Below are 14,142 nucleotides of genomic sequence, written 5' to 3'. Positions count from 1 at the left end.
TATACCCTGTAATCATAGCAATGAAAAAGAAGCTTCACCTCTCTCCCTGGGGAATCCTCCCAGCAGGCAGGCTGAGGAGGAAGAACAAGGTTTTATATGACTCTTTGAAGCAAAAGTAAATAAACTGTCCACAGAGAAGTGGAGGCCCAGCATTCTCTTAAAACATTATGTTATTGGGCTCTACATGCCAGACCCTGAGTGTTTTACACATCTTTATCTTCTTATTTTCTTCTTAGAGCAGTTCTGCAAAATATGAGGTATTATCTCTACTTTATTGATGAGGAAGTGGACTTGGAGTCTAATAACTTCCCTCTAGTCATACAGCTAATAAGATTCAGTGTTAGATAAAGCCCCAAGATATCTGTATCCAAAACCTATGTTCCAGAAAACTCAGCCTTCCTAACATTGATGAGAAGGCCTAGACATCAGGCTTTTGCTTTTCTCTAGATAATAAATATCTTTTGCCTCTTGTTTTCTTCATGGGGGTTTTTCTGTGAGAACAGTGCAAGGGTTATAGTCAGTGCAGCAAGGAGCTTGTCTTCCCTTTCTGCTTTCCCAAGGAAGAACCTGTTCTGACGTCATTCTAGAAACTAGTCATTTGTTTCTTATACTATAATATCCAAGCAATCCGTACTCCTGTCTTCCCTGGCTAGTTCTTAAATGTGAAATTGAGGCCGAATTGCTTATCTTAAAGATGTGCAGTGGTTCTTTCTCAACATCATGACAGTTTAAAAGCTTAAAAGTTCCGTTCTTGAACGTGAGAGATTTTTAGGGATTTAAAAATAAAAATTAAGTAACCAAGGAATGCTACTTGTCTGATAGCACTTGACAGTCCTTTATTGGGGCTTGCAGTACTGTCAGGATAATAACAGGTGGGCATTCTGTAAGGAAGGAACTAGATAAAAAGCATGAGAGTGGAAATGAAAAGGTTTTTCAGAGAACAAGGCTGAAGATCAAGCTGTATGAACAGGAGGATGGGAGATACCAGTAGAGCCAGCTTATAGAGGACCTGAATCAGAAGGCTAAGGAGATTTGACATTGCTCTAGAAAATAAAACCTTTATTTAGAAACTCCTTTAGTAAATGAGAGACAAGATCAAATACTGTAGTATTCAAGGACAACTTGGGCTAACCTGGCATGTTTTGTAGGCAAAGACGAGGGAGTCATTTGAAGTGACTGTATTTAAAGAAGAAAGAGTGTAGTGGACATGGCTTAAATTCAGTTCCAGAGTGCTTGTGGTAGCACAGTTGTCACTGAGTTAACCACTTACACAGAATTAAAAGTGTTCAGAATAAGCCCAATCCATGTCTGATCCCTCTACCATAGCTTGGGTCTTTGTTTCATTTGCTTGAGCCCTTTGAAGTTGGAAACTTGGTGGCATTAATGTTTAAGAAATAAAAGGAGGAGCTGAGTAGAATGTTATCTCCTGGCCTCATTTCATTGTGAGCACATATTATACTCACCTACGTATCAAGTGGAAAAGAAAGTTGTCCTATAGGGTAAATTTCCATCAGTTAAAAGCATAGGCTTTGCAGTGACCTCTTAACACTTATTATTTATGTGACCCAGGCAAAGTGAACTGCTTTGGTTTCCTGACTATAAAATGGGAATAATATGTAATTTAAGGGACAGATCTTCAAGTGACATAATTATATAAAGTGCTTTGAGCAACTTTATAAGTTTCTTATAACTTTATAAGAGTTGAGTAAATCTTAAAGACATAGTAATTATTTTTGATCACTGCAGATTCAATAGAATTTTCATATTTAGGTGAAAGGAGAATTAGTATTAAATTTGCTAAACTTAAATGTGTCTTTTTTTTTTTAATTAAACTTGTGGATGGGTTATGTCTGCCAATTTACCTTCCTTGCTGAATCACACTTTGCCTAATTAATGTCTTGTGGTTTTTTTTTTTAAATACAGTTTTATTGAGATACATTCACATACTGTACAGTCATCCACAATGTACAATCAGCTATTCACAGGACCATCATATAGTTGTACATTCATCATCAGAATCAACTTTTTTTTTTTTATTAAATTCAGTTTTATTGAAATGCATTCACACACCATACAGTCATCCATGGTATACAATCCATAGTATGATAACATAGTTATGCGTTCATCACCACAATCTATCTCTGAACATTTTCCTTACATCAGAAAGAACCAGAACAAGAATAAAAAATAAAAGTGAAAAAAGAACACCCAAATCATCCCCCCATCCCACCCCATTTGTCCTTTAGTTTTTATCCCCATTTTTCTACTCATCCATATTCTAGATAAAGGTGGTGTGATCCTCTTGTGGGTTTTTTATTCTGTTCGAGTTGTCTTCTAAATCAAAGAGGAAATAATCTTTCTGCCTTTAACCCCCTTACTTGACTCTAATCCTCTTTTCTTGACTCTGCAAGGTCAGGATTCTCCCCAAGGAAGCCAACTGCCTTGTTTGAGAGTGTTGCAATTATGAAGCCTTGAGATAATGGGTTCATTTATTCAGGCTAGAAAACCATAATAGCATCTACAATAAGATTTTCTAGTATCAGCATTCCTTGGTGGGAGGTCTGAAATTAGGTCATAATTCTAATCTTATTTTGATGGTACCCCATAGATTAAACTGCAGTTTTGTCTCAACTCAGCCTTGATTCTCCTTTGGCCACTAGAGTTTAGGTCCATCAACACTACAGGAATGGCAGAGTTTGGGATCTCAGCTGGCCATTTTGTGGCAGTAGTCTGGGATAGCTCATCCCCGGTAGAGGCTCTGAAGGATCTGGTGGATAAGCTTCAAGTGTTAACTGGCCATGAGGGCCGAGTATCGGTGGAAAACATCAACCAGCTGTTGCAATGTAAGTACCTGCCCATGTTGGCTTTACAGGGCTGAAAGGTTTTGATGGGAGGGCTGCATTTTTGCAGTTCTTGATATCTGAGTTTTTGTTTTGGGTGGTATGTGATAGTAGTGGTCACCCTGTTGCTTTTCAGTTGAGATATAGTAGACTCGAGGGTGTGCTTAATGATTTGTGTATGTTCTTATTTCTTATTAGCCATTCCACTTTTTTTTTTTTAAAGCTTACTCTTTTTCCCACTTTCTTTTTTACTTCCTTTCCCTGAGCATATAAAAGGATTTGAAATTAGTAAAACCGAGGGAGAGCAGGGCTGCAGCTTCATGCCCCTCTTGCTGGTAACAGTGGTAACACTATTGTTTGCTGAACAAGTTGGTGTTCATTCTCCCAGGGTAAGGCCTGTAGACTTCTGGGGTGTGGGGAAGGATTGGGAGATTGCTTCTGAGACTCAGATGCTTGCTGATTAGACTCTTCCATCTTTTCAGCTGCCCACAAAGAATCCAGCTTTGACTTTATTTTATCTGGTGTAATTCCGGGAAGCACCACTCTACACAGTGTTGATATTTTGGCTGAGATGGCACGGATTCTTCGGCCTGGTGGCTGTCTTTTTCTGAAAGAGCCTGTGGAGACAGCTGTAGGTAAGGAAATCTTCACTTGGGCAACGAGAGTTTAACAGGGTTGAATCATTGGGTATGCTGGCCACATCTCTCAGAGCAGGAGATATGGTTTAGAGATCAGTATTCCTATAGCAAAACCTTTTCCTTAGGGATGAATTATTGTTGAAATCTGAAGCAGCAGATCTGAAGAGATTGTAATCTTTGGCTGCCCCCTTAGGTAGTAAAATAAGGAAACTGCCCACGTAAAAATGGCCAGGTCCTTCAGTGGGTGAATGGTTAAACAAACTATGATATATCCAAAACTTAGAAAATTGTGCCGCAATGAAGAGTAACAATCTATTGCTACATGTAACAACTTGGGTGGATCTCAAGGGAATTAGGCTGAGTGAAAAAAGCCAATTTCAAAAGGTTATGTGCTACATGATTCCATTCATATGAACTTCGTGAAATAAATTTATAGTGATGGAGAACAGATTAGTGGTTGCTATGGATTAGGAATGGGAGAGAGGAGGTATATCTGGCTCTAAAGGGGTGGTATGAGGGTCTTTGTGGTGATGGAAAAGTTCTGTATCTTGATTGTGGTGGTGGTTAAAGAAATGTACACCCATGATAGAGTTGTGTAGGAGGGAAGGTGGAGAGACTTTTCTTCTTCTGGTTTTTGTTTTTATCTGTCTGGTGGCAAGTATATTGGCATGCAGTGGGTCTTGAAAGTGGCAATAGCCTGCATGGTTCTGTAGTGGTGAGTGATCTTCGGCAAGTTTCTTCTTGATCAGAACAATGGCTGGCATAGTCCTATAGTAGCTCATTGTTATGGGTTGAATTGTGCCCACCAAAAATATTTGTTGGAGTCCTAATCCCCAGTACCTCAGAATGTGGCCTTATTTGGAAATAGGGTCATTACAGATGTTATTAGTTAAAATGAGGTCATACTGGAGTAGGATGGGACCTTAATCCAATACTACTGAAGTATAAGAGAAGGAGAAGAAAGACATACAGTATCAAAGGGAAGATGGCCACGTGAAGATGAAGGCAGAGATTGGAGTTGTGCTGTCACAAGACAAGGAATGCCTGGGGCTACCAGAAGCTGGAAGAGACAAGGGAGTAGGCTGTAAGGGAGTCCCTCCTATTAAATTGGAAGCTTGCAGGGTGGGCACTTGTTGACTGCTGAGTGTAAGATGGCCTGAGCCCCATCCACACTGCCCCAGTAGCAGGAAGTAAGCCAGAAGGAGCTGGCAACGGCCTTAAACAATGGGAACTTATTTTTCTTATGTAAGAAGATGACAGGCCTGAGTGATTTCATCAACATGGTGATGTAAGACATTCCCTGAAAAAGCCTCTCCAGAGATTTAGCAAATAAAGGGACAAATCCCATGTACTTAGAACTCTGGAGGACAGTAGAGACTGGAGAAGGATACCACAAATGCTAAATCAAAAAAAGACAAAAAAAATCACTTGGTCCTGTGCAACTTGGTTGCTGCATAGAGGCAGCAAAGCCCAGGTCCCTCCCACCACAGACAGAGACTGTAGAGTGACTCACAGCAGTAAGTTAGAACGCCACACATATCCAGGCACAGGTAACTAAGTCTGTAGTGACTCAGGACAGAACACGAGCCACTAAGGAGTGCTGCATACAAAAGGGCCCCAGTGGGGATCGGGAGACTCTGATAGAAATGCTGGCAAGAATTGTGCCCTCACTCAATCCAGTTTCAGTTGTCTGGACCACATAAAGGCAAAACAGACTTTTCTGAAGTGACCCATCTTTCTGGATTGACCCCATCTGGGTCTATGGGGTGGGATACCCTAACAGGGAAGAAACCCAGAGGCAGAAAAGCCTCCAGAAAAAAAGGGGGGATGAGGATAAACTGAACAGCTGAAAGATAGGATGGGTCCCAGAACTGAAAGATATAAGGAAAACGGGGCACTGAGTGAGGGAGAGAATTTAACCAAATCATAGGAGCTAGGGAGAAAAGTCTTCACAAAAACAAACAAAACAGATCAGGATTCCCAGAGAAGGAACAGAGGAAAGGAAGCTCTCTCCTGGAGGTGAAACAATTGAATGAAAAGTGCAGTCTTAAAAATTGCACCACATATCCAGGATAAGAATCAGATGAAGAAGAGCTGAGGAAATCTGCATAGTTAAACACGAGCTATTCTGAAACTGTAGAATAAGTGAGACCAAGCTTCAAAGAAGAGCCTTAACACAAAGCCAATCAGCAATAAAACCCTAGCCACGAGGGAGAAAGAGACCTTCAGAGATAACTCATCAAAATAATTAGATGCCTAGACATCAGCAGAAAATTACAAACCATAGCAAGAAAAAGGAAGATATGGCTCAGTCAGGGGAACAAATTAAAACTTCAGAGGAGACTCAGAAGTTGGAACAACTAATCAAAGATGTTCAAAGAAATCTCCTAAATCAGTTCAAGGGGATGAAGGAAGATACACATAAAGAGATAAAGGATATTAAGAAGACAATGTGTGAAGATAAAGAAGAATTTGAAAGCATAAAAAGAAATGTAACAAATTATGGGGATAAAAAGCACAATAATAGAGGTTAAAAATACGCTAGAGGCATACAACAGATTTGAACAGGCAGAAGAAGAATCGGCGAACTAGAAGACAGGACAGTTGAAATCATACAGTCAGAACAGAAAGAGAAAAGAATAGAAAAAATTGAACAGTGTTTCAGGGATTTGAGTGACAGCATGAAGCACACAAACATATGCATCGTGAGTGTCCCAGAAGGAGAAAAGAAGGGAACGGGCAGAAAGAATATTTGAGGAAATAACTCCAGACAGAATAAATCCTAATAAACCTACTCCAAGGCACATACTAATCAGAATGTCAAATGCCAAAGTTGAAAAGAGAATTCTGAAAGCAGCAAGAGAAAAACAATTCATCATATATAAGGGATCTTCAATAAGACTAAATTCTGATTTCTCATCAGAAACCATGGAGGCAAGAAGGCAGTAGTATGATATATCTAAGGTACTGAAAGAGAAAAACTGCCAGCCCCAAATTCTTTATCCAGCAGAACTGTCCTTCAAAAATGAAGGAGAGTTTAAAGTATTCACAGATAAACAGAAAATGAGAGAGTTCATCAACAAAAGACCTGCCCTGCAAGAATTACTAAAGGGAGTTTTGCAGGTTGAAAGGAAAAGACAGGAGAGAGTGGCTTGGAGTAGTTTTAAGAAATGAAGATTGTCAGTAAGGGTAACTAAAAGGGGAAATGCAAAAGGGTAAATAATACTATATCCACAATATACAACTCTACTCTTTAATTCATTTAAGAATCAGAATGCAATTGAACAAGAAAAAGGCATATTTCCTGATAATGACATTCAAAATATGAAGTGATAAACTGGGACAAAAATAACCTAAAGAGGAGAAACAGGAATAGGAGCAGAGAACATGTATGCTATTGAAACTAAATTGGTGTCTTTTCAAATTAGTAGGTTATAGATGTAGGTTGTGTAATATAAACCCCAGGGTAACCACAAAGAAAATATTTTAAAAATATACAGAAACCAGGAAACAAGAAGATGGCGGCATAGAGAGGGGTGGAAGCTAGTTAGTCCCCTTGGAACCACTAGAAAATAATCTGGAATAGCTGCGGGGGGACAAACATGACCGTCCACTCATCATACACCAACCTGAATTGGGAGAAATGCCTGAGATTGCAGCATAAAATCTGTAAGTAAAAACTGCAGACCCGAGCTGGGAGCCCCCTCCCCCACGGCCCAAACTACAAAGCCTCATGGTGCTAGAGAGCAGCACTCTCCCAAACTGCAAAGCCTCGCTGGGCTAGAGAGTAGCACTCTCTGAGCAAGCAAATATAGCTCAGTTGAGCTCCAGCTGGGGTTTTAATTAGCACAAGTGGACTGCTCAATAAAAGCTAAGAATCCCCAACAAGCAGATAGAGGCTTTTGGTGATGACTGACCTTGGAGAGCTGGAGGACCTCTCTGGGAGAGAGGGGGAACGCCCAGAGGACCGGGTGCTGTCTCTGGCCAATGGGTGAAACTGAGGGGGGCCGGCCGCAGACTGACTCTAAAGGGGGTCTTTGTGTCCTTTTTTTGACTCAGTGGAGAAAGCCTCAGCCATTTTCAATTCCCAGCATTCAGACCCAGAGAAGGGTGGAGATAGCAGAGTCAGAGACTATTCAAATGCAAATGACCTCTCCCCACAGGGTATATCTTCCCTAAGAGGAAAGAGGCAGTACCAAGCTCTACTACATGCCTTCCATTCAGAACCAGACCCCAGAGCCTGGAGGAAAACAACCATGGGCCACACCTCCTTACACCAGTCTGGAGCTACAGGCCGACAGGCGCCACCTGCTGGGCAGAAAAGCACAGTGACTCAAGGCCTCACAGGGTGCATCAGTCTTCTAAGATACCCTCAGGGAGACCTGAAACTGTTGCCTCCTTCCAAGACTCTGGTCTAGGAAAATGTGACTGGGTAACCAAGGAGGCCAGATGCCTAGATAACAGAAAACTACAACCTACACTAGGAAGGGTGAAGTTATGGCCCAGTCAAAGGAACAGACTTACACTTCAGCTGAGTTACAGGAATTTAAACAACATGCTGGATCAATTCAGAAAGTTTAGGGAAGATATGGCAAAAGAGATGAAACGTATAATGAAAACACTGGGCGTACATAAGTAGAAATTGAAAGTTCGAAAAAACAACTGACAATCTATGGAAATGAAAGGCACAACATATGAGATGAAGGACACAATGGAGACATACAACAGCAGATTTCAGGAGGCAGAGGAAAACTCTCAAGAACTGAAGAACAAGGCACCTGAAAGCCTACACACAAAAGAATAGATAGAGAAAAGAATGGAAAAATATGAGCAATGTCTCCAGGAAATTAAGGACAAAATGAAATGCAGGAATATACGTATCATTGGTATCATTGGTATCATTGGAAGGAGAAGAGAAGGGAAAGGGGGCAAAAGTAATAGTAAAGGAAATAATCAATGAAAAATTTCCATCTCTTATGAAAGACATAAAATTACGGATCCAAGAAGTACGGCGTACCCCAAGCAGAATAGATCCGAGTAGGCCTATGCCAAGACACTTAATAATCAGATTATCAAACGTCAAAGATAAAAAGAGAATCCTGAAAGCAGCAAGACAAAAGTGATCCGTCACATGCAAAGGAAGCTTGATAAAACTCTGTGGATTTCTCAGTAGAAATCATGGAGGCAAGAAGGAAGTGCGGTGTTATAGTTAAGATACTGAAAGAGAAAAACCACCAACCAAGAATCCTATATCCAGCAAAACTGTCCTTCAAATATGAGGGAGAGCTTAAAATACTCTCTGACAAACAGACAATGATAGAGTTTGTGAACAAGATACCTGCTGTACAAGAAACACTAAAGGGAGCACCGCAGACAGAAAGGAAAAGACAGGAGTGAGAGGTTTGGAACACAGTTTTGGGAGATAGTAGCACAGCGATGTAAGTACATTGAACAAAGATGACTGTGAGTATGGTTGAAAGAGGAAGGTTATGAGCATGTGGGACACCAGAAGGAAAGAGGAAAGATAAAGACTGGGACTGTAGAACTCAGTGAAACCTAGAGTGCTCAACAGTTGTGATAAAAGGTACGAATATATTTTTACGTGAGGTAGAACAAATGAATGTCAAAATTGCAAGGTGTTAAAAATGGGGTGGTATTGGAGGAAAAATACAATCAATGCAAACTGGAAAAAAAATGCACAGAAACAGAAATGAGAAAGAGATCAGTCAGATACATCACAAAAGATCAACCATACAGAAAAGGGAGTTGCAATAAAAGAAAAGAGAGGCAGAAAAAAGATGACATAAAAAGCAAAGGACAAAATTTCTGAAGTAAGTACTGCTTTTACAGTAATAACACTGAATGTTAATGAATTAAACTCCCCATTCAAAAGACAGAGGTTGGCAGAATGGATAGCAAAGCATAATCCAACTATATGTTGTTTAGTCCCAAAGACCCAAATAGGTTGAAAGTGAAAGGATGGAAAAAGATATTCTATGCAAATAATAACTGAGAAAGAGCTGGGGTAGCTATACTAATATCAGACAAAATAGACGTTAAGTCAAAAGCTGTTATAAGAGACAAGGGCACTATATATTAATAAAAGGGGCAATCCACCAAGAAGAATAACAATCACAAATATTTATGCACCTAACCACAGTTCCCAAAATATATGAAGCAAACACTGGCAAAACAGAAGGGAGAAATAGACACCTCTACAATAATAGTTGGAGCCTTTTACCCAACTCTCATTAATAGATGTAACATCTATACAGAGGATCAAAAAAGGAAACAGAGAGCTCAAATAATATGATAAATGGACTAGACCTAACAGACATATGCAGAACATTGCACCCCCAAACAGCAGTATATACATTCTTCTCAAGACCACATAGATCATTCTCCACACTTAGGTCACAGAACAAGTCTCAATAAATTTAGAATGACTGAGGTCATACAAAGCATCTTCTCTGACCATAATGGAATGAAGCTGGAAATCAGTAACAGGTGGAGAACTAAAAATCCACAATCCATATGGAAGTTAAATAGCACTCTTTTAAACAATCAGTGGGTCAAAGAAGAAATTGCAAAGGAAATCAGTAAATAACTTCAGACAAATGAAAATGAGAACACTACATATCAAAACTTATGGGATGCAGCAAAGACATTGCTGGGAGGGAAATTTATAGCCCTAAACATGTTAAAAAGAAGAAAAAGCTAAAATCAAAGACCTAACTGCACACCTGGAGGATCTAGATAAAGAACAGCAAAGTAACCCCAAAAGCAAGCAGAAGGAATGATCAAAGATTAGAGCAGAAATAAATGAAATTAAAAAAACAATAGAGAACATTAACAAAACAAAAGCTGGTTCTTTGAAAAGATCAACAAAATTGACAAACCCTTAGCTAGACCAACAAAGAAAAGAAAGAGAAGGGAACAAATTCAGAAATGCGGGAGGACATTACTACTCACCCCACAAGAAATAAGAAGGGTCATAAAAGGATACTATTAACAACTGTATGCCAACAAATTAGACAACCTAAATGAAATGGACAAATTTCTAGAAACACACAACCTACACTGACTCTAGAAGGAATAGAAGACCTCAACAGACCAATTACAAGAGATTGAATCAGTCATCAAAAACCTTCCAACAAAGAAAAGCCAAGGACCAGATGGTTTCACAGTTGAATTCTACCAATTGTTCCAAGAAGAATTAATACCAATCCTGCTCAAATTCTTCCAAAAGTTTGAAGAGGAGGAAATACTACCTAACTCACTCTATGAGACCATCATCACCCTAGTACCAAAGCTGGTTAAAGATGCTACAAGTAAAGAAAATTACAGGTCAATTTCTCTTATGAATATAGATGCAAAAATCCTCGAGAAAATACTTAAAAATTGAATCCAACAGCACATCAAAAGAATTGTACATCATAATCAAGGTATGTATATCCCAGGTATGCAAAGGTGATTCCACATAAGAAAATAAATTAATGTAATACACACATCAACAAAATGTAGGGGGAAAAACCCACATGATTGTCTCAATTGATGCAAAAGATAAAAGACATTTGACAAAATTCAGCATCCTTTCTTGATAAAAACGCTTAGAAAAATAGGAATAAAAGGAAACGTCCTTATGATAAAGGGCATATGAAAAACCCACAGCTATCATCACACTCAATGGTGAAAGCTTTCTCTCTAAAATCTGGAGCAAGACAAGGATGCCAGCTGTCACCAGTGTTATTCAGCATTGTACTGGAAGTTCTAGCCAGAGCACTTAGGCAAGAAAAATAAATAAAAGGCTTCCAAATTGGAAAGGAAGAAATAAAACTGCCTTTTTGTAGATGACATTATCCTATATATAGAAAGTCCTGAAAATTGACAACAAAGCTACTAGAGCTAATAAACAAATTCAGCAAAGTGGCAGGGTATAAGATCATGCAAAAGTCAGTACTATTTGTACACTGGTAATGAGCAAGCTGAGGAGAAAATGAAGGAAAAAATTCTATTTACAAGAGCAACTAAACGAATCAAGTATCCAGGAATAATTTTAACCAAGGATGTAAAAGACTTGTACACAGAAAACTTTGATTGCTAAAAGAAATCAAAGAAGACTTAAATAAATGGAAAGACATTACATGTTCATGGATTAGAAGACTAAATATCATTAAGATGCCAGTTCTACCCAGAATTATTTACAGATTCAACACAATCCCAATCAAAATTCCAACAGCCTAGTTTGCAGAAATGGAAAAGCCAATAATCAAATTTATTTGGAAGGATAAGGGGTCTCAAATAACCAAACACACCTTGATAAAGAAGAACAAAGTTGGAGTACTCACACTTTCTCACTTTAAAGCATATTACAAGGCTGTGGTGGTCAAACCAGTATGGTACTGGCAGAAGGATAGATATATCAACCAGTGGAATCAAATTGAGATTTCAGAAATAGACCTTTATACCTATGGCCTGTTGATTTTTTTTTTTTAAATATACTTTTTATTTTAGAATAGTTTTATATTTACAAAAAAGTTGTGAATGTGTTACAGAGAGTTCCCATATACCCTGCATCCACTTTTTTTAAAATTCATTTTTATTGAGATGTATTCACATACCATGCAGTCATACAAAGCGTACATTCAGTTGTTCACAGTACCATCATATAGTTGTGCATTCATCACCAAAATTAATTTTTGAACATTTTCATTACTACACACACAAAAATAATAAGGATAAAAATTAAAGTGAAAAAGAACAATTAAAGTAAAAAAGAACACTGGGTGCCTTTTTTTTTTTGCCCCCATTTTTCTTCTCACTTATCTGTACATTGGACAAAGGGGAGTGTGGTCCATATGGCTTTCCCAATCACATTGTCACCCCTCATAAGCTACATTTTTATACAATCATCTTCAAGATTCATGGGTTCTGGTTTGTGGTTTGATAGTTTCAGGTATTTACTGCTAGCTATTTCAATTCATTAAAACCTAAAAAGGGTTGTCTATATTGTGCGTAAGAGTGCCCACCAGAGTGACCTCTCAGCTCCTTTTGGAATCTCTCAGCCACTGAAACTTATTTCATTTCATTTCACACCCCCCTTTCGGTCAAGAAGATGTTCTCCATCCCACGATGCCGGGTCCAGATTCCTCCTTGGGAGTCATATTCCACGTTGCCAGGGAGATTCACTCCCCTGGGTGTCAGATCCCACATAGTGGGGAGGGCAGCAATTTCACCTGCCAAGTTGGCTTTGCTAGGGAGACAGTGGCCTGTTGATTTTTGACAAGGTTGCCAAGTCCACTCAATTGGGAAGGAATAATCTCTTCAACAAACAATACTGGGAGAACTGTATATCTATATGCAAAAGAATGAAAGAGAATCCTTGTCTCACACCATATAAAAAAATTAACTCAAAATGGATCAAAGACCTAGATACAAGAGCCGCGATGATAAAACTCCTAGAAGAAAATGTAGGGAAGCATCTTCAGGATCTTGTGTAAGGCAATAGGTTCTTAGACTTTATGCACAAAGCACAAGCAACAAAAGAAAAAATAGATAAATGGGACCTCCTCAAAATTAAAAACTTCTGAGCATCAAAGGACTTTGTCAAGACAGCAAAAAGACAGCCTACTCAATGGGAGAAAATAAAGGTTTAATATCCATAATATAGGAAGAACTCCTATAAGTCAATAATAAAAAGACAACCCCAATTTAAAAATGGGCAAAAGACTTGAATAGGCATTTCTCCAAAGAGGATATGCAGACAGCTAAAAAGCACATGAAAAGATGCTCAGCATCACTAGCTATTAGAGAAATGCAAATCAAAACCACAATGAGGTAGGTACCCACTAGAATGGCTACTATTAAAAAAAAAAAATAGAAAAGTATACATTGTTGGAGGAGATGTGGAGAAATAAGAATACTCATTCATTGCTGGTGGGAATGTAAAATTTGGAAGACAGTTTGGCACTTCCTCAGGAAACTAAATGTATAGAAGTACCATGTGACCTGGCAATCCTGCTACTTCAATATAGAGAAAAATCAAAAGGAGGGATTCAAACAGATATTTGCACATAGACAGATATTTGATGTTCATAGCAGCATTATTCACAATTGCTAAAAGATGGAAGCAATCTAAGTGTCCATCAACTGATGAATGGAGAAACTAAGTGGTATTTACTTACAATGGAGTATTATTCAGCCTGTTAAAAGGAATGAAGTCCTGATACATGCAGCAACATGGATGACCCTTGAGAACAGTATGCTGTGTGAAATAAGCCAGACACAAAAGGACAAATATTGTATGATCCCACTAATATGAACTAGTTATAATAAGAAACTCATAGAGTTAGAATGTAGAATAGAGGTTACCAGAGGATAGTTTAGGGGTAGAGATGGGTAGCTAATGCTTAATTTTTACAGAATTTCTATTTAAGTTGATTGTATAGGTTTGGAAATGGCTGGTGGTGATAGTAGTACATTATTGTGAGTGTAATTAGCAGCTCTCAATTATATATGTGAATGTGGTTGAAAGGGGAATTTTTTGATTGTATATGTTACTAGCAATAAATTTAGAAGATAAAACATGGGACTGTATCACACACTGAACCTTGTGGCTGATGGCTTAATAGTATAAGTATAAAAATGTTCTTTCATGAATTATA

The 14,142-nt window shown here is 38.6% G+C and overlaps 1 protein-coding gene across 4 annotated transcripts in view; it reads left to right on the top strand.

Annotated features, from left to right (window-relative positions):
* Nucleotides 1-14,142, top strand: part of CIAPIN1 (cytokine induced apoptosis inhibitor 1) — a 28,849-nt gene that overhangs the window by 2,146 nt on the left and 12,561 nt on the right. For all 4 annotated transcript variants that reach the window (XM_037815838.1, XM_037815835.1, XM_037815836.1 and 1 more), the window contains exons 2-3: nucleotides 2,661-2,843; nucleotides 3,323-3,475. In XM_037815838.1, coding sequence (XP_037671766.1) covers nucleotides 2,687-2,843; nucleotides 3,323-3,475 — 310 coding nt within the window. In that variant the 5' untranslated portion in view covers nucleotides 2,661-2,686. The remainder of the gene's footprint in view (nucleotides 1-2,660; nucleotides 2,844-3,322; nucleotides 3,476-14,142) is intronic.

This window comes from Choloepus didactylus, chromosome 22, assembly GCF_015220235.1.
Source record: "Choloepus didactylus isolate mChoDid1 chromosome 22, mChoDid1.pri, whole genome shotgun sequence".
Lineage (NCBI taxonomy): Eukaryota > Metazoa > Chordata > Mammalia > Pilosa > Megalonychidae > Choloepus > Choloepus didactylus.
This window is presented reverse-complemented; position numbering and strand designations above follow the sequence as displayed.